This window comes from Sebastes umbrosus, chromosome 17 (assembly GCF_015220745.1).
Source record: "Sebastes umbrosus isolate fSebUmb1 chromosome 17, fSebUmb1.pri, whole genome shotgun sequence".
Taxonomy (NCBI): domain Eukaryota; kingdom Metazoa; phylum Chordata; class Actinopteri; order Perciformes; family Sebastidae; genus Sebastes; species Sebastes umbrosus.
This window is the reverse complement of record NC_051285.1, coordinates 12407708-12432161: the sequence shown is the minus strand read 5'-3', so window position 1 is coordinate 12432161 and position 24454 is coordinate 12407708. Positions and strand designations below refer to the sequence as shown.

The 24454-nt window shown below is 38.4% G+C and overlaps 2 protein-coding genes across 5 annotated transcripts in view; both read right to left on the bottom strand.

The window, feature by feature from the left end:
* Nucleotides 1-583: 583 nt before the first annotated feature.
* LOC119475659 (protein NipSnap homolog 2-like) lies at nucleotides 584-10989 on the bottom strand. Its single transcript, XM_037748550.1, has 10 exons — nucleotides 10792-10989; nucleotides 8223-8350; nucleotides 8028-8073; nucleotides 7827-7921; nucleotides 6182-6252; nucleotides 5147-5287; nucleotides 4323-4354; nucleotides 3667-3761; nucleotides 3299-3382; nucleotides 584-2087 (listed from the first exon to the last, which is right to left on the bottom strand). Exons 1-10 carry the CDS (start codon nucleotides 10881-10883, stop codon nucleotides 2023-2025), a joined length of 849 nt encoding a protein of 282 aa, XP_037604478.1. The 5' UTR covers nucleotides 10884-10989; the 3' UTR covers nucleotides 584-2022.
* A 748-nt stretch (nucleotides 10990-11737) lies between these two features.
* Nucleotides 11738-24454, bottom strand: part of mrps17 (mitochondrial ribosomal protein S17) — a 33778-nt gene continuing 21061 nt past the window's right edge. Inside the window, exons 2-5 of one of the 4 annotated variants that reach the window (XM_037749828.1) lie at nucleotides 14802-14925; nucleotides 13943-14079; nucleotides 13469-13612; nucleotides 11738-12309 (exon numbers count right to left, since the gene is read on the bottom strand). In XM_037749828.1, coding sequence (XP_037605756.1) covers nucleotides 11986-12309; nucleotides 13469-13591 — 447 coding nt within the window. In that variant the 5' untranslated portion in view covers nucleotides 13592-13612; nucleotides 13943-14079; nucleotides 14802-14925 and the 3' untranslated portion in view covers nucleotides 11738-11985. The remainder of the gene's footprint in view (nucleotides 12310-13468; nucleotides 13613-13942; nucleotides 14080-14801; nucleotides 14926-24454) is intronic. The other 3 variants (XM_037749827.1, XM_037749826.1, XM_037749825.1) reach the window with 3 other exon arrangements.

Here is a 24454-nt window from a genome sequence, read left to right as displayed (position 1 = left end):
AAAGATCTTATACTGCACTAGAGCTTTTACTCTTGTGTGTTATATTCTATTTTAGCTTCTATCCTAGATTTTATTTTTAGCTTTTTATTTTCTAATTTTTAATGTTTTTATAATTTTATAACTGTTTTAATTATGTCTTAACGTTCTTTTGCACTTTGTCACAATGTTCTGAATGTTTATGTTTATGTAAAACCTTGCCTTGCCCAAAGAGACACTGCATTTCTTTGATATTGTTGTGCAGAATACATCTTGCACTACTATAACTAATGACTCAACAGAGTTGCGTCTGTTACGTTAAGCTATTGTTATACAAAATTTCGCTTCCACTAGGTCCTGGGGAGGCACACTCCCATCCTTAAGCATAATCAACTGGAAAACACACATTTTTGCAAATGATCACCACTTTGTTGGAGTCATTCATTGCGCACTTAAAAAGGCTGCTGAGATTTCCGACATACCCTGAAAGCAGCATAAGTCACACCCTTGACAACGCGACGTGACGTCACCATTGCGAGTGTCTTGATATGGAAATGTTTGTACTATCATTTCAAACAACAGTCTACATTATAAAAGGAGTCCAAGATATTTTTTTTCATTTTTAATCATAAGTTTAATTCAGTATTTACAACTAATCTTATTAAAGCACTGCAATCCACATTCACCACATTGAGATATTACTCCTCTCCTGTCCAATTGTTTATCAACATCGTTTAGAATATCCCACTTCATTTACAGATACAGGATTGACCCTGGCTTGGTCAATACACCCACTATGTATATCTACAATCTGACCGTTTAAAAAAAACATTAATCTCAGTTAGAGCACACAATCACCCGGTTGGCATTAATTGCTTGATTGAGGGACAGGTCACACCAGTCAGTGTGCAGCAGTTTATACATAATGATTAGTTCTGCAGCAATCACAAACATTTTCTAATCATTCGAATCATCTTGTCCCCCTCCAGAAGAGCCAGAAGTGTCTTGATGTTATAGTTAGAAAAGAATATAGAGATGTGGTCAGTTTAACAGAGGAGACACAAACCGGGAAAATTACTCTTTTGGCGAATGCAACACAACTTAAACCGACTGTGCTCTAGATCAAAGTCTAACTCCCTGTTCTGACTAGACTGACACTCTGTGGTGTGTTTGTGAATTTTAATTTCTGTGCATCTTCATAATAGTGTCGTTATGAATCCTTTCATCCAGTCAACAACTGGTACACACCATAATCAGTTGGCTGGACCAAACCATGTAAACATTAAGTCACATTTTCTGGATGAGTGTACCTGGTGAACTTTTACAGAATATAACACAGGTATCTATCTCTGACAATCAGCTATATTGTCTATTTTAGAACAGTGATTTGTAAACAGCGTTCTCCTCTTTGTAAAACTGACCATCACCTGTAACATTTAAAGAAGCTTATCTGATTCATAATGATAGTGAACAGGTGGACGCAGTGTTTTTGTTGTGAGATACTGGATGCAGTTACTTTTGTTAGATTTGTTATCAATGCTAGTGCAACAGGGCTTACGAGTCATTTTTCGGAAAGACCTTTGGACATTTTTAGCCCCTGCGACCAGCACTAGAACTGCTAAATGTTTGATCTCTTCCTGGTATTAAAACACTCAAACACTGATGTTTTTATATCATCATAAAAAAATAAGACACGGCTCTAAAAGTCTGACCCTTTGAAAAGATAGAGACAGTGAAGAGGAGGGGCATGTCAAATTATATTTTGTCTACACAAAGCGCATTAATGATCAGTAACACAGTGACTGCTGTAACAGATGCGGTTTTGGTGACGACCATTTTAACATCATCATCTGAAATAAGACATTCTAGGCCCACACAGAAAAGGGAAGTAAAGAAACAAAGAACAAAAAGAAAACAAAAACTGAAACAACATGTTGATGTTACGCAGATTTCCCTGGCAGTGCACACTCTGATGGTCGGTTACTCTCTCCACAGATCACTGCGACAGTTGCAGTGGCTGCTGAGAGGTTCCCCCGGTGTTTGTGGTTACTTCAAGGGCGAGCCCTTTGAGGGAATCATTATTCTAGATTCCATGTGCTGAATAAGAGGGACTGTGGGGTGACAAAGAAAAAACGGTCTTAGAAACAGATCATGTCATGCAGTATTGTTTGCACACAAAAACAAAAAACAAAAAATAGATTACTATGAGGAATCAGACAGAACACTGGACAATCCATTTACATGTACTTTAGTAACCTGGGAAAATCAAGAACCATCTTCTTTAATTTGCATTGGAATCATATTAAAATCCCATGTTTGGTAAGGCCTGAAGACTTAAATGTAAAGAGTGTTTAACGTTTTAGGCCCTGTCCACACGTATACAGATATTTTTAACAACGGATATTTTCCTTTAGGTTGGCTTCTCGTCCACACGCAAACTTGGGTCACAAAAACTGATATTTTTAAAATCGCCTTCTAAAGTGCATATTTTTTTGTATCTGTGTGGACGTGTAAAACGGAGCGTTTGGAAAATGATGATGTCCTCTCATTTCGCGCATGCCCTTTGTTGCTTTGTGTAATCAGCATGCGCTAGAAACAATAACAAAGATGGAGGACGACCGTCTTTTTTTACATTTTGTTAGCACAGCTCAGACTGGTACTACTTTAAAAAATGTTACAGTCATAGGAGGCCAAAGCAGGGAACACATTAAACATGTTGAGGCCGAATGGTGATCGAATGTGCTTTTGGGCGATTGAAGGCGAGGTTTGGAGCACTCGGAGGGACCTGAATGACCTCCTATTTCTCATTAATGCATGTAAAGAGGGATGACAGTCATGTAGTTCGACCAGGAATCCCAGCCCCCCCACCAACAATTAACTGTTATCAAACTGACTGTAATGAAGCCGAAGGAAAGAGAGTTAGAAGGGTTATGACAGAAATATTTTGTAAAACGAAGGTAAATATGAGGAAAATATCTGTTTTTAAAAATATCTGTATACGTGTAGACAGAGTCAAAGTAATGTCAGCGAGAATAATGACCTGATCAACTATTATTAATACAGTCCTTTATTTACCATTTGAGTTTTGATTTTATTGTCTTTATAATATTTCCTTTTCATGTAGAAGATCATCCATCCTTGGATGCCACTAATAAATAGTGCTGTGTTTAAATGTGCGCCACAATCCCTGTACATGTTTCAATACGTATGCAAGTATTCATGCAGCAAGTCAGTCATCATGACATGATTCTTCTTAAAGATGATGTTTGGTGATATTGTCCAGTGCTATCAGAAAGGTAGAGACAGGAGAGATGAGACTTACCTGTGTAATAAACAACCTCATCCCAACCGTCATGCTGCCAGGCGGAATTTCTTGTGTCTTCTCTGGACTGAAGGTCTTTGTACGCTGAAAGAAGAAATAAAAAGAAGATATTGCTTGTGTTATATATTGGTTTTATTTACTCAAATCGACATATAATACCTAAAGTCTCCGCTCGTAGAAAAGTGCTGAATTCTGAAATTTTTGCATTAAGTTCTCAATTGCATAAACTAAAACCTGTAATATATTTCCTGAATAGTAACAGATACTTGGTGCACCTAGTAAGCTGGAAATTTTATTATAAATAAATTTGTGCAATTATTGGCAATACCGTGATGCATTTATAAATGTATAATCCCTAATATGCTCACCCCATAAGTGGTGAACCGTGTACAGACTTCCAATCTGTGAGAAAAAGCCTCCAACCGCCTCATGGTTCTGCTGGCGAAACTCAATCGCACGCGCCCTACGGAGCACCAAAGAGTAACGTTACACACAAAAAACACACTAACAGCTTGTATTTGAAGGGTTGTATCGATTAAACCATCAGCACAAATTGAAAGAAACTGACATTCACAGATATCCCAATAATTTCTTTCAAATCAAAACATCAAATTCTAATGTTACAACCTCAAAATTGTTGCAAAACATGTTTGGTTTTATTATATTAACAGGCAAATTTCCCAGTCATCGTTATCAATTTAATCAGATAGGTACATTAAAATATTAAATACAGGGTAAATTATGCTCAAGATTCACAAATTATGTGCAATATATGTAGTCATGCTTAGGAGTCATGCGTAGATTGTATAGCCAAAAAGTACCGTTGACTCATATTCATCTGCTACAATCTGTGAAACCAATAAAATAGTAGTGAGGAAATTTTAAAAGGTACAAAATAATGGTAACTCTATCATTACAGCAACATTGAGAGAATACTTCGGAGCTTCTCAGACTATCAAAATGAATCCAATTTGATGACCTTCTGATACTACATGTTAAAATGTTAAAGAAAGTTATGCCTTACCAGTAATTTCCCCACTCGATCATTGTCCCTGGCTATAATAAGAATGAGAAGAGTGGAAAATAAGTTGTCTGACTGTTCACTACAGCAACAGAGAAAAACATATTTATTAGGGCTGTCAATTGATTAAAATATTTAATCACGATTAATTGCATGATTGTCCATACTTAATCACGATTAATCGCAAATTAATGGCATTCTTTATCTGTTCAAAATGTACCTTAAAAGGGAGATTTTTCAAGTATTTAATACTCTTATCAACATGGGAGTGGGTAAATATGCTTGCTTTATGCAAATATATGTATATATGTATTAATGGAAATCAATTACCAACACAAAACAATGACACAAATTGTCCAAAAACCCTCACAGGTACTGCATTTATCATAAAAAAATATGCTCAAATCATAACATGGCAAACTGAAGCCCAACAGGCAACAACAGCTGTCAGTGTGTCAGTGTGCTGACTTGACTATGACTTGCCCCAAACTGCATGTGATTATCATAAAGTGGGCATGTCTGTAAAGGGGAGACTTGTGGGTACCCATAGAACCCATTTTCATTTACATATCTTGAGGTCAGAGGTCAAGGCACCCCTTTGAAAATGGCAATGCCAGTTTTTCCTCGCCAAAATTTAGTGTAACTTTGGAGCGTTATTTAGCCTCCTTCAGGACAAGCTAGTATGACATGGTGGGTACCGATGGAATCCTTAGGTTTTCTAGTTTCATATGATGCTAGTATCTTCACTCGTTATAGTCGCGTTCACTTTGACAGCGCTAATATCTATGCATAATGGGAGGAAGCTGGGAAATTTTCTATGGAGTTACCCTGAGTTGGTACGATCGGAGCTCATAGATGTTGGGTCCTGGACGGGGGACGGGCTCGTTCCAGAAACTGAACTCCAGCAGCAGCTGGTTCCTACGAGACAGCAGCATCTTCCCCCTCTCTTTCCTGTAGTCCGTAAACTCCTACAGCAACGACAAACAACAGCAACACATTACTCTGTAAATCTACCTCCGCCCACCAACTCCTTAATATGTCTGTAAAAATATTATTAAGGAAAGATCAAGACCATCAGACCATTTAACATTTTATACACCTGGACCAACAAATCACCTCTTCTCATGTCGAGGTATAGTAATAATTGTGGCAACGTTGAACACAGATAGAACACTCATGGTTGCGTGGGACAAAATCTCGGTCACCTGGTTAGTACCAACACACAAACATCACCTCTTGTATCATCTAATGTGTTCAGTTTCGCTGGAAAACAGGTGAATTAATTATTCCATTACATCTTGATTAATCAGGGTTACTGTGTGTTAACTGCCTAAATTCATGTGTTTATTGTTGAGGCTATTATAAACAGGAAATTACCTCACTAATCTGCCTGTTTGTGATCAATTACAGGGTGATTTTATATATTTAGTGCCCACTTTAATAAGTAACATCCATGTGGCAAAGACACATGAAATAGTTTTAAATGTATTTGTAATTTACAAATATTGTACTTATTTCATTCTGAACAGCGTTATGTTTTTAAAGTCTATAAAAGTAAATTTTTAGTGAAACTTCAGACTAACTAAAAAACTAACAAACAAACAAAAAAAAACTCCCCAATTTCTGAAGATTAAACACGAATATACAATATGGATAAGCCACAATATCTCCACTTCCCTTATTTAGTGCATTTCTGTAAATAAGCTTTAAAGATAATTACACCAAAATAAACAGCTGGAAAATCACAGATAAAGATGGTGAAACATATGGGTGGAAAAATGGTCTGTGGATCTAATTTGGGTGCACTGCTAGAAACGGTTCACCGACCTTCAGTAAACCGAACTAATCTGAACACCCGTTACCTTATTCTGCCTGAGTTTGTTCATGACTTCGGTGAGAGCCGGGTATCCTCCCCGATATCTCCACAGGTGAACTAGAATGGAAGGAGCAGAGGAGCCAAAAATAATGCAGCTCTTGAATGTATCTCGGTGTTTCTATATTTCTTTGGGCAAGATATTCTTTTACATTAACAACTGTAGTTTATTTATTTATCTCTCTAGACAGCCTGCGATCTGAGCTGTCATGATGAGTGTGTCATCAATGAATCTCTGTAGTCAATTTCCATGAGAAAACACAACAGGAATTCTTCTTACCACTACATCTGCTGAAATGTGAGACTCTGACTGAAAAATGCTGCGGTAAAACGCTGCCTATAATATATTCATATATAGTAATTTAGTATAATGAAAATGAGCCAATGCAAAAGTTCTTCCCATCATGTTGAAAAGCATTTACTCTGCTACTACACGAGATAGTATGAGCGAAACCTGATCAGTACCAAAAACCCAATAATGATATACTGAATCCAGTGATCAAGATGAAAAATCAACAACTGAATAAAGAAATGAATTATGAAAACTGCTAATTTCACAGGACTAAACATGTAGAAAAGAGACAGCTACTGTATCTCTCAGAAAGTGAGGACACCAAGTTTCCAGTATGAAACAAAATCTCTCAGAGCATAGTACTGGATATCATTTCCCAGTGCACATGTTGTGAACATGTTTTATTTGTGAAGCCTTTAAGATTATTTTTACTGAGGTTGCTAGTATTACTTTGCTGTAACATTAGAGGCAGATTACAACTGAGGAATGACAAACGTCACCACAAGGCCAAAATGGACAGCGGCCAGGAAAAGAGCAAGACAGTCACGGCTATAATTAACTAAAATATTAAAGTGGTGAAAGAGCCGGTTTGTATCACTGGGGAGGAGAGAAACTAAAATATTCTTAGGAAGTGTCTAAAATAAGCACAGTTTTCACTCTGTTCCCCATCTGCTGCAGCAAACTGAAAGAAGAAGTACTTTCTGACTGATTCCTGTAAGTGTTTCAATGCAGTGCAACTTGATTTAATATCAAATGAATGTACTTATTCTAATATTTGCCTTGATACATCGAATTCTCTTATACAGTCCACCTCAATTAGGAGTTCAAATAATTTTGGAAAGTATCTCGTAGGCTGCAACTACCAATCATTTTCATTATCAATTAATCTGCTGATTGTTTTTTCAACTAATCATTTAATGTGCTAGTGTATAAAAATGTCAGAAAATATTGTTTATCACAGTTTCTCTGAGCCCAAGGTTACATCTCTAAACCATCACTTCAAAGCCCAGAAATATTAAATTTACAATAACAGAATAGAAAGAAAGAAGCAACAAATCCCCACATTTAAAAAGCTGTAAATGATTTACTTGTTAAATGACTTACATGTGAGATAGATTATGGTTATCAATTTGTTAACTGTTGATTGATTAATCAACTGATCCTTTGAGCACTAATATCTTCTGTGTTTTTTAATTCACGTTTTCTCTCCTGAAAAGGAAGTTTATGTTTCATTTAGACTACCTGATTGAACGGGCTATCAATCAGTCAAATGCCATTCACAAGCAGGTTTATCACATGTGTACGGTAACCTCCAGACTTGGCGCTTGATACAAGCTCTTACCTGCCTGATCTTGCTCTCCGTACCATGTGTTCCAGGTTCCCACAAGCTCACAAGGGTATTCAGGGTTGGCGTTAATGGAAGGCAAGATGCCCGCACTACGGATAAACACACAAAACAATGTATAAAAAATCTGCACTGTTTATAAAACCAGCGCCTTGACAAGACATCTGAATAAGTCTATTAAGGGACAGAGATTCTTACCAAAGTTCATTGTAATCATCAAGGCACTCAGGCTTGACATTGTGAACTGCAAGGAATCAACAAAACATGAGTGGAAAATAAACCATTTAACAGATAAGAAAAAAACATTTCAAAATCTATCTCACAACAATTATATACAAATTCAGGGTAAACTTTTTCAATGCACCACCAGAACAAGTCACAAACAATACTTACACTGTATTTTGTACAGATTGTTGTCTTCTTTCTTGGCGAGCAGATGAGAGTGAGCGTCTTTTCGGGGGTCGACCTTTCTAACGAACAGAGACTTGAACCAGCTGTCCTCACGGTAACCTGAGAGGCTCCTGAGGGGAAACAAAACACAAATGTTGGACACAACCACCAGCAATTTTTCAGCTATACAATGAAGAAAAAAGTGACTAATGACAACAGAAAAGCTGACCAACTGGTGCAGCTACATTTATTAGGTCTGTACGGGGTGGCTGTATCTCAGTGGGTAGAGCGGGTCGTTCTTTAACCTCCCCAGCTCCTACCGTCTGCATGTTGATCTCTCCTTGAGCGAGACACTGAACCCCAAGTTGCACCCCAGGATCTTTACAGCAGCCCACTGCTCCTAAATGCTTAGATTGGGTTAAATGCAGAGGGCAAAATTTCATGTATGCACCTGCATGTATATGACGGATGTAATAAAGTTTAAACGTTTACTGTAATTGCCTCTAAAGCACTTAATGGTTTACACTTCTGGCCTTCTCACTGACTAACGGTGAGTCAGACATCTCAGGTCATCATCAGGTGGTCGTTTCCTAACTGTACCTGCTCTGGTGAGAGTGCTTTCAGTTAGTCCTGTTCTCTGGAACAAACTGACTTGAGAACACAACTGTGTCCAAGTTCAAAAGCAAACTTAAAACATGTCTTACTTTTTCAAGGTTATGATTAGTTATTATATGAGTGTGTCTGTGGTTTGTGTCTGAGCTAGATCGACAAATCAGCAGGTACAGTATGTCAGATATAACCGTTTCGATGTGTAGGTTTCTAATGAGAAATTTCACAAAAGAAATTCCAAAGTTTTGTTTGAGGTAACTATATAATCTCCGTCATATAGTTTGGGGACAAACAAGTTGTTTTTCAACTGAAAAAGGTCCTTCTCACTGAATATGTTGGTCACAATTCTTGGATGCTTATCAAAAAGGGTTTGTTTATGTTATATATTTATGTTAAAAAACCCTACATTTGCTGAAATATTGTATATTATTTTGTAAACCTCTCAAATGTCCTCATCGATATCGGCCTCAAAAATCCAGTATTGGTCGGGCTATACTCGTACATAAAGCACATAGTTAAGGTGTGATGAAATGTGCCTCTTAATAAGACTGGAGGTCAGTGTAAACACACAAGGTTGCATTGTATACTAGTCTGCAGCAAACTAAGAACTTTGTACAGATATCTTTAGACTATATAGCTCATTAATCACAAAGAAACTCCAGCTCAGAGGCCAGCTACAGAGAAGGCTATAAGCTGTACATACTGCACATGGCCAGAGGATTAGTCTACATGGACTCCTAAGTATTTGGTTTTCTGATAATAAACTTAATTTAAAAGTGCCAACAAGGCAAGGCAGGACAGCTATATTTGTATAGCACATTTCAGCAACAGGGCAATTCAAAGTGCTTTACATAAATGAACATTGCGACAAAGTGCAAAAGAACATTAAGACATAATTAAAAAAAATAAAATAATAAAAGCTAGGATAGAAGTTAAAATAGAATATAACACACAAGAGTAAAAGCTCTAGTGCAGTATAAGATCATTATCTGGTTTAATAAAAGGCAGCAGCAAACAGGAACGTTTTAAGCTTTGATTTAAAAGAACTCAGAGTTGGAGTTGGTCCTGCAGGTTTCTGGGAGCTTGAGACAGGGAGCCACTAGTGTAGAGACCTCAGAACTGGACTGATATGATCCACTTTTTTGAGAGAACAAGCACTTAATGCAATGGTTACTGTCTATCAGGAAGCACTCCTCCTCTGACAGTTTGTCAACTGAGGTATAAACACAACTATTACTTGACACAGAGCTTTCAAAGCTGTCAGCATTTTATCTACAGTTTATAACTTTACTGTGCAGCATTTTCAGTTGTAAACATGTTAATATCACAGCTTGGTTTGGGACACACACCTGCCCCCAGCATGGAACTGGGTCATGCACTTATCAAAACAAGTGTTGCTGTGCAGCATTTTGACCTTGAAGTTTTGAAACGGACAGAAACTCAGTTGTGATTCTCTATCATTTCTGCACATGGCAACTATAATATATCTATAACTCTACGCACACAACTATGAAGCACAAGTGCTAACACAAGTTGCTTCACAACTTTGTAACGTGGCTATTAGCATTAGCAGAAAGTTAGCAAGTTTAGAGAGGCTAATAGAGGGGCTAATGCTAGCTACGTTCAAGCCCTATAAAAGGAGGCTGGGTCACAGGTCTTGGTGATGTGGGGTAAGACGCATGCGCAGTGTAACCGAAGTTGCGGTCCTGCGTTTTGATTGGCTCAATTTCGGATTATTATGACGTATAGATGACGCGTGTCTCATCCTCCTTTCTATAGGCCTTAGCTACTTACACGGAACGTAACGTTGGCAACGTCACCACGTCAGCGGGGAGCAGTTAGCTTAGCACACCTAGCCTAGCCGGACTTTAGTCACTGCTGTCAGCTCTATGTAGGATAAAACTCGTTCTTTAAGTAGCATTTCTGCATCTGCATTGACTAATAACATTTGTAAGAGTCTAACCTTACGAGAACCGTGGCCTGCCCGGTCGTCTGCAGCCCGTTTCTCGTCTGTTTGAGGCCGCTGCCTACTCTCTGAAGGACTCGGGTCGCCATCTCTGAGCCTCGGAGCTGTTAACCAGGAGGACGTTGATTGACAGTCCGAGCTGCTCCCAGAGGAGCTGACGTTACGCACACTGACGTAACGACGTAACCCCCTCCCCGTGTTACGGAGAGGTTACAATTACAACAGCTAATAAAGCCTTAACTTTGATTTCCCACCTGCTCTTGATTAACATTAATATTTCTGTTTTAGGTTTTTAGGTTTCAACTGTACACCCGTCTAAAACATAGCTGTTGTTGATTTTTTATTTTCGATATAAATACATATATTTGTGAATTTCTATTACATTTATTTAAAACAAGAAATATATATATATGTGTATAAATATATATATATATATACATACATACAGTATATTTATGTATATAAATGTATATACAGTATATGTATACTATATATATACAGTACTATATACATATACTGTATATATATATATACATATACAGTATATGTATACATACTGTATATGTATATATATATACACATATACAGTATATATATATAATATATATATCCTTCGACTAATGACCAAAATACTGTTATATTTTCATTCAGTGACTATTTGTGTATCAACTTAAACACACATGCACATTTCAATGAATGGATAAGCTATCTGACTGATCAAATTCATGAAAAAGAACATCCTGTAGTTACATAGTTATTAAATTATATCAGATTTACTGAATACATATTCATAATATTATTGCCAAGTAAATAATGTACATATAAATATTTAAATGATTTTGCATATAGACCCTATTTAGACTATAAGTGACAATATTTTATTTGATTGTAATGTCTGTCAAATATAGATCTTTAGTATGACAGTACACCATGAGGGACACCATGCATTCTCATTGTCATTTTATTGTAAATTCCTCCAAAATGTGTCTTTAATTTAAACCTATCATAGCAGGTAGCAAAGAAAATGTATTTTCCACATGAATTAATACATATTGACGACTGGTTTATACCTTTATATTTACATGAACACCTGAAACAGAAATGTTATTGCAGAGTGAGTAATTATCAGTTATTCAGCAATGATCGAAGCATTCGGGTCAGCCCTACTGCATAAAAGAATGTAGTTTTCTATCATGAAGTGGGAGTTTGTGCTGGCGGGGAATCAGCTCCGCTGGATGCGGCAGAGATGTTGAGCTCATGCAGTTTCTCCGATAGCGTCGTGTCCTCGCCCAGGCTGAGTGGAAGGTCAGTCAGAGGCTCCGCAAACTCAGTTCCTTCAACGCTCTTTCCCGTCAGTGGGTCGACCACCCGACCGACTTTATACACTATCTCAGACAGTTCATGCTTCACATGTTTGGACCGGGGCGCAGGCAGAGACTTGAGAAGGACAATATCTCCCACAGTGCACTGTCGCAAAGCATCATGGGCAAAGTAGGTCTTCCTCTTGTTGTAATACTATGGGAAATAAAAGACAATATTAGACTGACATACTCATTGCACAGCAATCAATCATCGATCTGAAAATTATTTGGTTGTGCACAGTGAAGTTGATCATGTATTACATGTGGCTATAGGTGGTGAATTCTTAAAATATTAGATTATCGCAATTTTAATAACCGATTGGTGTGAATAGAATAGAATAGAAAATACTTTATTGTCTACTTTTCACGTACGAAAGGCAGACATTTGTCTTTGGTTCGCATGTGCAAAAACTGCTATTAGAAGGGTACATTAAAACAACATATCACATCCAGACAGGACACATTACAACACATTCAAATAAAAACACAATTCACAAATAGAAGCTACATTAAAAAGGAGCACCAGGTACCAGGACTGAATCAATAGATAGTAAGTGCTGTGTGCTGAGGTAGCAGGCTGTCCTCACATATTTAGGTACATTATGACAACAGGAACAATCCATTTTTTACATATGTGACTAATTATTTTTCATCAAATAATGGCAAATACAAATCACAAGTTACAACAGCTAACTTAGTAAGACCAAAGACTGCAACCCAAACAACCCAATGTATTTAATTTATAAAAATGAAACAGAAAATAAAGTCTTAAAACATCATAAAAAGGTGCACCGTGTGTTCAAGTGTTAGTCGTCTTCAAGAGGAAATACTGTACATGGGTCATAAAACTATGAGATGAGACAGGAGTAATAGTAGTGTTATTAACAGTACTGATCTCAATCAGCATTGTTAAGTGTTCTCTTACAGCCAAACCCATATTCATACTGTTTTCCAATATCACTTCTAATCTAATCTTATTTATTTCTTTAAGCAAATGTCTTGCGGAGCTGCTTGTGTTACATTATACGTTGATGCACGGAGAAGTTTGTCATATTTTGCTGAATGAAAAAAAGAGTTTTGTTTGAAAACATAATCTCTATTTCTCAAACTAAGGCATCAGGTACCAAAACACAGGTATCCTATTGGCACCAGTATCATATGTGTTTTAAACATTGACTGTGACAGAGTAAACTAACAGGTCAGACATGATATCATATTAATGATATTATTTTTGGTATTCACTTGTTTGGAAAGTAGGCTGTGTAAGATCCAGGCCTCCTTCAGCAGTGAATGAACAGTGTAAAAAGACTCACCTTGAGCAGGTAAGGGTCCAGCACCAGCCTTGTGACTCTCACTTTGGCAGTTTTGCACATCTTGGTCCCTATTACTCTGCCGATGATCCATTTAGCATGGACTGACACATGCTTGACCGACATTCTGGACAGCTATATTCAACCCTGTAGTGCAGAAGACCATGAAAGGTTAACATCTGTCCCCAGCCATTATCTGACACATGCTGATCAGCTGAAGTCATGACATCATACTAACTGACCCCTGTCCTATCACAGGTTAATTGATTGGGATTTTGTCTAATATTTATCCATCCAATGAATTGCTAAGACTGAGATTTAATGTTGATCACAATAACTGCTAACTGTAACTAGCTAACGTTACTTTTAACTTCATTCAAGTCATTCAAAAGCAGGAATTACAAACTACAGCGACTTTATTTGTTTTATTAAGAGCACAGATTTACACTGAAGGTATGATGTGAAGAATCGACTCACCGATAACACCTGAGAGGAATAATATCAGAAGGTCAATAATGCTTCAGAGAGGTTTCCTCCATGCTCCTCAAGCCGGCTTGCTTTGATGACGTAAACTACGGCTAGTGACGAGGGACAGAAAGCGCGAAGCTGATATACTGTATTGAGTCAGATCAGTCTCAATATTAACAAATGCACACAGAAAGATTCACAAATGTTTTTTGTGATTTATATAAACATGACTCCACAAAAATATTTTTCAATTCACACAAAAATATTTATCTTTATATATAAATGCAGAAAAAAATATATTTTTATTATGTTGTCATATATAAAAATGTTTCACATTTGTATATATATATATATATATATATATTTGTATATATATATATATTTATATATATAATGTTCTATCTTAGCCTACCTGTATTTTTTTAACAATACAGTAGTACACTGAAGTATACGGTTGATGGTTTGCATTTAAATTGTTTGATTGTTCTTCCATTAAAGAGAAGAGCGTCCAGAGCTGAAAAATAATCATGTAGGCTAGAGAAATAATAACATCGCCAAAGGGTGGTTTTTAATGTAAATATATTGTGTTGTATGGTTGCTGTGAAAATGTGTCTCTCAGCAAAAAAATAAAGTTCCAGTGTTGTTTCCCAAGTTTGCTTTTGTCTGTTTAATGAAAATTTTCACCGTGGCCAGGAGATGGTAGCAAACATCACTTCCTAAACATGGAGGGGAAACCTCAAAGCACTGAAAGGACAGACTTTCATGTTCCTTGTTAAGAAATTGGGTGTCAAAAGATACATGGTAAGTCTAAAGACAAAATAGTCTAAATATTTATTAGCGCAACAGGACAGGTGTGATGGATTCTTACCATGTTGCAGTCTGTGAGATACTGAGCTGCAGCTGAGTCTCCTTAAACCACCTGATGATACAAAGTTTAACTGATGTAATCAGGACTGCAGATGAGACGTGAGGGGCTTTGAAAACATGTCATCCTAAAAGAGAAAGGAGGTGACGGTCAACAACAGAACAAGATCAAAACTCATAATGGTGCAAAAACATTTAAAAAGTAAAGTACGGTATGTATGAGAAAAACAAGTTGGTATATGGGGGGGGGAGCGACCCTGGTTGCAATATTTTTCCTGTTATCTCAACATCATAAGTAAACAGTCTCTCAATCTCCCGATAACAAAGTTGTTTTCCCAAGATAGGCAGACAGGTATTTTTCAGATAACGATCATGTTAGCATGCACAGATGCTGTGGGTTGGCTAACACAGCATCTGATTAGATCTGATAATAATCATAATAATAATAATAATAATAATAATAATAATAATAATAATGAATTCAATTTATATAGCACTCTTTAAAATACAGCGAAACTTCTAGGTGCTTCACACAAAGGGCAAAACAATCACAATACAACGTTGAGACAATTTACACAAGAAACATGCGATTAAAAGCGTCAAAATAGGACAAATAAAATTATAGACAAATTACTTCCCAACATCAGTTAAAAGCAACTAAAAATACTATAAAATCATAGTAATTATAAAACCCTAGGGGAAAGCTAAAAGGAACAGGTGAGTTTTAAGATTAGATTTAAAAACAGCATGTGAGTCTGAGGCCCTAATTGTTTCTGGGAGCAAAGGCCCGATCCCTCATGGTTGTCAACCAGGTCCACCAGGAGATCCCATCATTTATCCTTCAGGTATTTGGTCATAAACCAAAGTATTGGACAAATTAGAAATTCTGATCTGATGTTGGCGCTGGATGAAAAGTCAGGGGATCCCTAGGATTCATCATTTAACCAGAAGGTTGGCGTTTCAATACCCGGCTCCTACTGTCTGCATGTCCAATTGTCCTTGAGCGAGACACTGAACCCCAAGTTGCTCCCCAGGTTAGGATGGGTTAAATGCAACAGACACATTTCTTGTATGTTCCCGTATGTATATGATGAATGTAACAAAAAGTTTTTTGTTTTTTTTAATTAATGTCCGTACAAAATGTCATGGCAATCCATCCAACACTTACTCAGATATTTCAATTTGGATTAAAGTGGTGGACCATCTGACGTTGCCATCCCTATAGCCAAAAGCACCAGTAGGATCACTGAAACACATTTCCCTGTGAGCATTCTCCTTGAACGAGGAAGACTGATTTGAATCAAACTATAAAATGATCGTGAAAAACGTGAAAATGTGAATGGCCCTCTGTAAAGCCAGTGTTTGGTTTGTCCGTTCTGGGCTACTGTAGAAACATGGCAGCTGGTTCTGTGAAGAGGACCCGCTCCATATGTAGATATAAACGGCTCATTCTAAGATAACGAAAACACAATGATTCTTATTTCCATGTGATTATACACTAAAGAAAACATAATTAATAATATTAATAATAATAATATATATATTGGGATAGAGAAGCAAAAAGGCCTCCTTCATGTCAAGCCTCCATTCATTCTTGTGTCTTCTTTGATTTCTTTATACCAGACTTCTGTAAAATGACGACAAAATTACCAATACCCTCTCCAGCCATTTGGCAATGACTTCTGGATCTTCACTAAAGCAGATATATAAGTGGCTGAAAGGGGGGGAGAGATTAACATTGATGCATTCATACCACAGCGTTAACAGTCTTGTCCCTGAGTAGGAATTGGCTGTGGCTCAGAACCAACCACAGGCAGACCAATCTGGTCTTAATCAGAGCCATGTTGTAGTAAAGCACAGGTCTGGGTCTCTGTTTCCCATTTAAGGCAGTGCAGCATTGATATACCTCTGCCAGAATTACAGCATTAGCCAACTTTAGTCTCCTTCATGCAAGAGCACTGAGACAATTCACATTTTACCAACTGTTTTCATACTGTTCCTTGTTAAACCTGTTGTCTGACAAATAACGGAGATTAAACCGATGTTGAGCAGCGCTCCACGGAATAGAGATGCTGCATACATTGGCTGACACCCAGTGGTGTAATGTAACGAAGTAATAATACTTTGTTATTTTTGGAGAGTATCTGTACTTTTTAGTTTTTATACTTCTGTCAACTTTTGCTTTTACTCCACTACATTTCCTGATTAAAATGTATACTTTTACTCCGATACGTTTCCCCTCAGTATCTTCGTTACTCGTTACTAATGCAAGCAAGTAGGTTTGGCGAATCAGTGGTCCTAGCTTGCAAGTCACATCATTCACGTGATGGGCAAACAAAGTGCTCTCAAAGCCGTAGTTAAGATTCGATTTTGAAAACTGGATTTTGCTCTTTAAATCCTTTAAGTTGTGAAGACCTTGTTTTCCTTCAAGTGTAATATAGCCTCCATTTTTAAGGTGGTGTACATGTTAAGAGGAATAATAAGAGCAAGGTCACACATGCGCGATTGCAAACGAGAGACTATTGCCTGCTGAGGCGATTTTCGAACTGAAAGTTCACCAAAGTGAAATGCATTTCGAATGCAAAGATGCAAATTTGCTTCGCAACCGGAAGCAAATGTTTTTTTGCACTTTCACTTGCATGGAATGGAAGTGAATGGGAGACGAATATGAATTTCTTGCGCGTGTGACTGCCCCATAAACTTCATAAATCTCAAAATTCTGACTTGCTTGCATTTTTATAAACAGCTGTTACCTGTACTTTTACTTCCAATACTTAAGTACATTTAATATCAAAGACTTTAAGACTTTTCACACCAGTAACATTCTAATAGGGCACTTTAACTTTTACTAAAGTCATTTTCTGGTAGGATATCTGTAGTTTTACTCAAGTGTGGCTGTCAGGTACTTCATCCACCACTGCTGCCACCATCATATAACATATATTTATGGAACTATAGAATAAAAAGTCTGTTTTATTGCACTCTCATGATGTAAAAAAAAAGTACAGAAGCAGCTCCGCTATTAGGTCTACCTCTTATCAAATCTGTGGGTAAGTGCAGATCACACGGTATCAATGGCCATTTTACAATATTTATCCAAAGATAATCTCATATATACCTTATTGCAAATGCAGCCAATGTTTTTATACATGACACAGCTGACATGGTCGGTAATCGGCTCCGAATCATGTGAAACCACGGCTGCCGTGACACAAGACAGAGGCCTAATGACACATAGACTGTGTGATTACACATGAGTGTTTTCTATGATAACACAGTGACCTCTTAAGTTTTATATTTTCATGCTTGATTAACATGCTAGAATAACGTTGGCCCACACCCCCCTGTGTAAATTATTAGTCTCCAGATATGACATTTTTCAATAGATTAGATTGTTTAACCGGAGTGTTTGTGTACGACTTTGACAGAGTCTATCGCTGAATTAGAAGCAGCTCTTAGGACCTGTGCATGGGGTCGTTTTAATGCTGGGAAAAGCTGAGTGACTGTATTGTGGAAATGCTGGGAAGATTTGGTTAAGAGAGAATGTGTTGCTGTTTTCAGAGTTTTAAAAAAGCTCACAACATCCCACAGACCGAGAGTGGTACATGGATATGGGACTTTTTTCTTGAAATGAGTCAACAGCACTTCTACCCAGGCCGTGCACTACTCCCAACAAACTAATGAAATGCTTTATAGATAGGTCGTGGTTAAGGTTAGGGTCATGGTTTGATCAGTTAATGATGTGTGCTTTGATCACATCTGAAGGCAAAAGTTTTAAGACCTGTACCGAATAAGGCGAAGTAAAAAGCCTGCCACCATATCCTCCTCCTGGCTGCATCCCACGGCCTCCTTGATCTCTCTCTGTGCACCAACGTCATTGTTCTAGAGGAAGCAAACACGACCAGCATCATCATCACAATAATGCAGTTCCAACTCCGATGGACCGGCCTTGTCATCGGCACGTCCAACACACGTCTCCCCAAAGAGATCCTGTACTCCCAGCTGAAGGAAGGTCAGCGAGCCCCCGGCGGGTAAAAAAGGACAATATCAAAACCAGTCTGAAGGAATTCCACATCACATCAAAGAACTGTGAAATGTAACTCTGCCGTGCTGCAGAGACAAAGCGACAGCACCACAAGGAGAGAGAGAGAGAGAGAAAAAGGCTCGACCACCAGCAACCACCACCACAACTTATCCATGGCCACACTGCATCAAAGTATGTGGGTCACAGATTGGCCTCCAGAGCCATCTGAGGACCCACAAGTAGACGACCCAACAGGGAGGACAGTCGTACTCGCCTCGAGTTACCGTGACAAGTGTTGCACTTGTTTTTATACATGAAAGGTGTAGTGTAGTGGGGGTAGTTGTGTGAAAAATGAAAAAAGAGAGCTTGAGAGAGATGTATGAACCTCGCCTACTGTCACACCTCTGGCCCGCCTTGCAAATCGCTGTATGAAGTGGGTTAAATTGTCGCATGCAGCCCTCTGTCTTCTGCAGTCAGAAAGTGGGGTAGAGCAGTGTTTCACAAACTTTTTTTTAGGGGAAAGACAGGAAAAAACAAACTTTTTAAAACTGACAAACCATCGCAACCCAATTCACCATAAGCCTTATCTCGATAAATCATGTTGTGAACGTTATGAACGCTAATGAACATTCCCCACCGTTTTTACTGTCATTTCCGCATCACTTCATATTATCTTGAATAGGTAAACCAACTATTTCGAAGAGATATATACAGTACGTTTGATAAATCACTACTTTGTTTCATGCACGTGTTATTGAAAACATATACGCATGTTAAATACATCAATTTCTATATATATATAATAGCTCCCTCCCAGGTCTTTGGGAATGACTGTGTTAGACGATCCGACAAGCACTTTGTTTTAAGCATACTGAGGCCTTTAATGTTGGCTAAAGGTTAGGAGTATCGCTCTAATTCTGGTGCAGATGTTGAGATCTGCATATAGCTTGAATCTTAGTCTACCTGATAGGCAACTAAGGACAAAAATTCCTTCAACATCCCCAAAAAAACTTGACTGTAGATCAGGGTAATCACACAAGATTAACACTGAAAAGATCCTACATATCCTAAAATACTTACATAGTTATTATTGTCTTTATTATATATAGCATATTTAGATATTGCTGAGGTTGGATTGATATGGGGGCATCAACAGCCTGGGACGGATACGGTTGATTTACATTTACACAAATGACAAAAGTTGGCCTATTTGCCTCATTACTTAGTGTTGGAGAATGGATTGCTTTAGGACCCAATCATTTAAGTAATTTCATTAAAAATCACAGGCTACGTTTGAGATAGAAGCAACCAGCTGGACTGAGGCCTCATCAACCTGAAAAATAAGCACAAAAACATGTTTGATAGATGTGATTCAGTCCGGCAGATAATTCTATTCATTCCGACCCCTCTGTGCAGTCTGTGAAAACGATAAGGTCAGTCAGTCTCTGCTTCATCCAGCTCCCAGCACCGAGGGTTAAAAGTTGAAAGCGAGATAGCACGGTGATGGCAGAAACAAGCGAGGAAGGGCGAGGCATGGCGGACAGGAAAAAGCTTGGCATTCGTGGTCGACGTGAAAGGGCGGTGAGTCATAGAATGGCAGGCTAATGTGTTTGTTTTCACGGTGGATTGACTGTAAGGTTAATGAAAGTGTTCCCCTTTTGGGCTGCAGCCAAAATTTAAACAGAGCTGGTGATGATTAGACTGAGATGGTTATCCTTGAGGCCCCGTCTGTCTCCTGCTATCTGTGCACTCTCTCTCATCTTTTGTGCCCCTCATTACTGTTACAGTTTAAGTGTTGGTTTAACCTCAGTTACCGACGACTTGTCTTTGAGACAACAAGCGGTGGCACGTGGCAGATTAGTCATGTTGTCTGGACAAAGAGTTCACAAAGCTGCACAGACAAAGCAACGTGTTTGTTGAGCTCGTATAATTGTTTTGTGGTTCGGGTTTGATTATATTGTTCTGCACCTTTTAGGATTTTCTACAGTGTACAGCATATGGGCTGTTTTCAGTTATATGACCTCATTGTATATGTTATTTTTAAATTATTTTTTCAAAATTAGGTGTCGAAACTTGGATGTTTTGCAAATTGCCTACTCTGACATATTGAAATATGGTAGCAGGACAGTATAGTAAAGTGTGAAGACAATACTCAAAACTGAGCATAAGATCTTAAAGAGGATCTATTATGCTTTTGTGCTTTTCCCCTACGTACTGCAGCAGTCGGTATGACAAAAATAAAGAGTTTTTTCAACATTAAAGCATGTAAACATGTTCTAGTAGAAACCTAAAATACAAATATGCACCTGAAAATAAGCATAATAGGTCCTCTTTAACACCAAATTCATACCAGGCAACAGCGAAGTGTGGCTTGGCTTGCTGCAATAATTACATTTTTCTACGTCTGGGAAGCGTTTTCATGTGTTTCAGGCGGGAAGAGATTCTTTGTAACATAGGTCAACATGTCACAGGAGTCCCAGGATATGTTTACTGATTGGCAGCGGGTCCTCTATGGACACACTTCGCCGCTAAAAGTTAAACTTTTCCCTACTTTTGTTTGGCTGCACGTCCCCGCAGAATCAAACGGCTGCAGTTTGCTGAACTCGGGAGTGGCCGCCGCAGCTTTTCATAGACATTACATGGCAGCTCGCCGCAGGTCCCGTACTTCGTCGCTGCTCTGGTGTGAATTCGGCGTAAATCACAAAATAAAGGGTCGCTCCTAAAATTTGTTGTCTTGAGCAATGAAGTACGCGTTCATGCACCACCAGTAGACAACTGAGTCTCACATCTAAGAAATTCCCACTTGATGCCCACTTCCCCTAATACCAAAACAAAATAGTGTAAATCACAATTCACCATGGTCTACTTCACCACACCAGTCCAGTTGTTGATGGTGATGCACCCATAGACTTGGTTTAGGTCCAACTTTAATCAACAGACATGAAGAAGTTGAAGATCTGAGCTCAACTGGGCTATGTATCTGTATGAGCCATAAGAAGGCCTCATTAAGAAGTCCCAGTGAGCTCTGATAAGTCTCCATACACTTGAAGGCATAACGGAGACTTGGGCATTGTTACCGGAAACACGCCACACAAGTAGGCATTTGACTACACGCAAATACCACGAGGAGTCCAATATTGGAACAGACCCAAAACACTGTAGAGTGGGATTTGAAGCTTGACTTTTTTAGTTTAAACTGTTGATTGCACTGGGAATACAATACTTAAAAAATAGGAACCCTCTATCATCCTCCAGAGTTCTGAGGGAACAAAGGATGCTCATGACCTTTTCTGGCCACGCCATGTATTGTAACAGGCTGACTCATAGGCCTGAAGTCATGACCAAATCATGATGTCACGTGGCATATTAGCACACTCTCAATCAGAGTTTTGTAAACTATTTCTAAGACTGACTGACTCAGTCTGAGGCAGTTTGGTCTCCGCTGTGTACATTTTTTGAAAATATGGTAACTTTCAACAGTTTCAACAAGTTGGCAGCCAACTGGCCCCGTTATGAAATCATGCTATGCACAAATAAGAATTTCTTCATCTAGTCTTGATTTTTTTTTAATCAATCTAGAGATAGTCCAGGCTCTACACTGACTCTTTGAAATGACTATTGGGGGTCATTGGGAACATAAATTATATAAGAGTTAAGGGATAACTTGTGTATTTTTCAACCTGGACTCTGTCTTCCCATGTTTTTGTGTTTAACTGACTAATAGGAAGTAGACAACGGGCTGCAACATGATGCTATTGGGGCAAGCTGGCAACGCCAATTACGTCCCCTAAAAGTACTTGTTTTTGCCATGATAGGCTCTGATTGTTATTATAAGTGTCTGACATTATGGAATTAGTCTCGCAAGGTGACGTGTTGCTGGAAGACAACGGTGGAATAGTGGAACGCGAGTGCCAGCCGAGCAGAATTTGTTGTCTTGGAGTAGAGAAAACGTAGCTAAAGGCCCAGACACACCAAACCAACATTAAAGAACTAGCGACGATGAAGGCCGACTTTTGCATCGCCTCACGTCGCCTTTGTCTTGGCCGACAAGTTGCACTTGAACACACCGCAAAGACAACAGCCGACGGCCAACTACCATGTATGTTCTGCGCCTGCGTGAGAAGAAATAACTCTCCACACTAGCAGCCAGTGGTAGTCTATATTCGTCATTCAAAAAGGGAAACCGGAAGACCGAGGATGGCGGATTTACAAGCCGTTGTTTACCCTTTAAATGTTTAAATGTATTTCCATCACTCACACAACTAGGTACAATGTATCCCCGTGGTTACCTCCCCACATCCAGTATCGCGACAGTTATCGCTAACGAGAGCAAAAATCTCCTCTCGTATGTCAGAATCGTATCTAACAGGTATCTGCACTTTAATGCTCAAGTAAGGATCCTTAACATATAGAAGTTTCACACCTGCCTCAGCTAGTATTTGAGTCAGAGGTGAGAGTTTTAACTGTCACTAAGCTGCTTGACCGTGTGACACTGTAACAACACATGACATCCTGTCTTTTCCTTGGCCTTCACATCACGTCATACAGAGCATTACAAATTGACGTTGTAGTATGTTCTCACTCTCCTGCCTCTAAAAACATTTGCTGCCACGGCTAACGACAATAAACAAAAGCGACTGTTTAGTTCATACTTTGCATGTGAGTGAATGTGAGTTGAATGTGACACCAGGCTCTGTTTATGCTGGTGTGTACAAGCCTCTGTCTGTGCCCTGACGGACGTGAGGCTATTACATCAACATGGAGCTCCTCAGGGAGGGGGTGGGGGGGGGGGGGCATTAATCATGTAGAATATGCCAAAATAATATCCAGCTTTTCTGAATCACATGCTGAGAGAAAAAAATTCTCCCGATCTGTATATTGTATTCTCTGTGATGATGAGAGAGGCAACTGATAGAGTATATATGTTTAATTTTCACTGAGACATCTCTGAATGCTTGTGGACTGTGGAGTATAATATATACAGTGGGTGCAGTTGGCATGTGATGACTCCCAGCGCTGTCGATTTTTAAGTATATCTGTTATCACTAATGCTACAGTTGTGCAAAACCAAATATAAAATGGAAAAAGAGGACTGAAAACACAGACATCGAGTTACATGGTGACTTCTATTGTCTAGCTGTGTATTGGACAGTGGTGGAAGATGTATTCAGATCCTTTAGGCTATTTAAAAGTTACTTGCATAGAAGATGCAAATTCCACAATGTAGAAATGCTCCATTACAAATTAAATGTCCTGCATTCAAAATTTGTATTATCATCAAATTCTGATGTTCATCTCAGAGTTTTCATTCACATATCTTGAGGTCAGAGGTCAAGGCCAGTGAAAACTGTATCTTGTTAGATAAAACAATTGTTAACAAAATGCATAATTTGCAGTTGAAAGAAAGGTAATAAATACTCAGCATATCGAAAAATGTTTAAAATCGCAATAAGATCGTATTGTGATTTGAGTATCGTGATAATATCGTATCGCGGTGATTCCCACACCTTGCGTTCTGTGGCCTAGAGGTTAAGATGCATGAAATGTAACTGCAACTTTCCTGGTTCAATCTATGTGGCTGCGCAGGTAATTCTCCTCTCTTTCTCTCCTCATATATCCTATCTATATCTAAA

Bases quoted from the DNA above. Each gene is read 5' to 3' on its own strand.
- LOC119475659 (XM_037748550.1), bottom strand. From the start codon at position 10,883: ATGGCGACCCGAGTCCTTCAGAGAGTAGGCAGCGGCCTCAAACAGACG. The intron at 5,288-6,181 runs GTAACGGGTGTT...TCGTTGCTGTAG, and splicing joins ACAAACTCAGGCAGAATAAG to GAGTTTACGGACTACAGGAA. The intron at 3,762-4,322 runs GTAAGGCATAAC...GGTGCTCCGTAG, and splicing joins ATCGAGTGGGGAAATTACTG to GGCGCGTGCGATTGAGTTTC.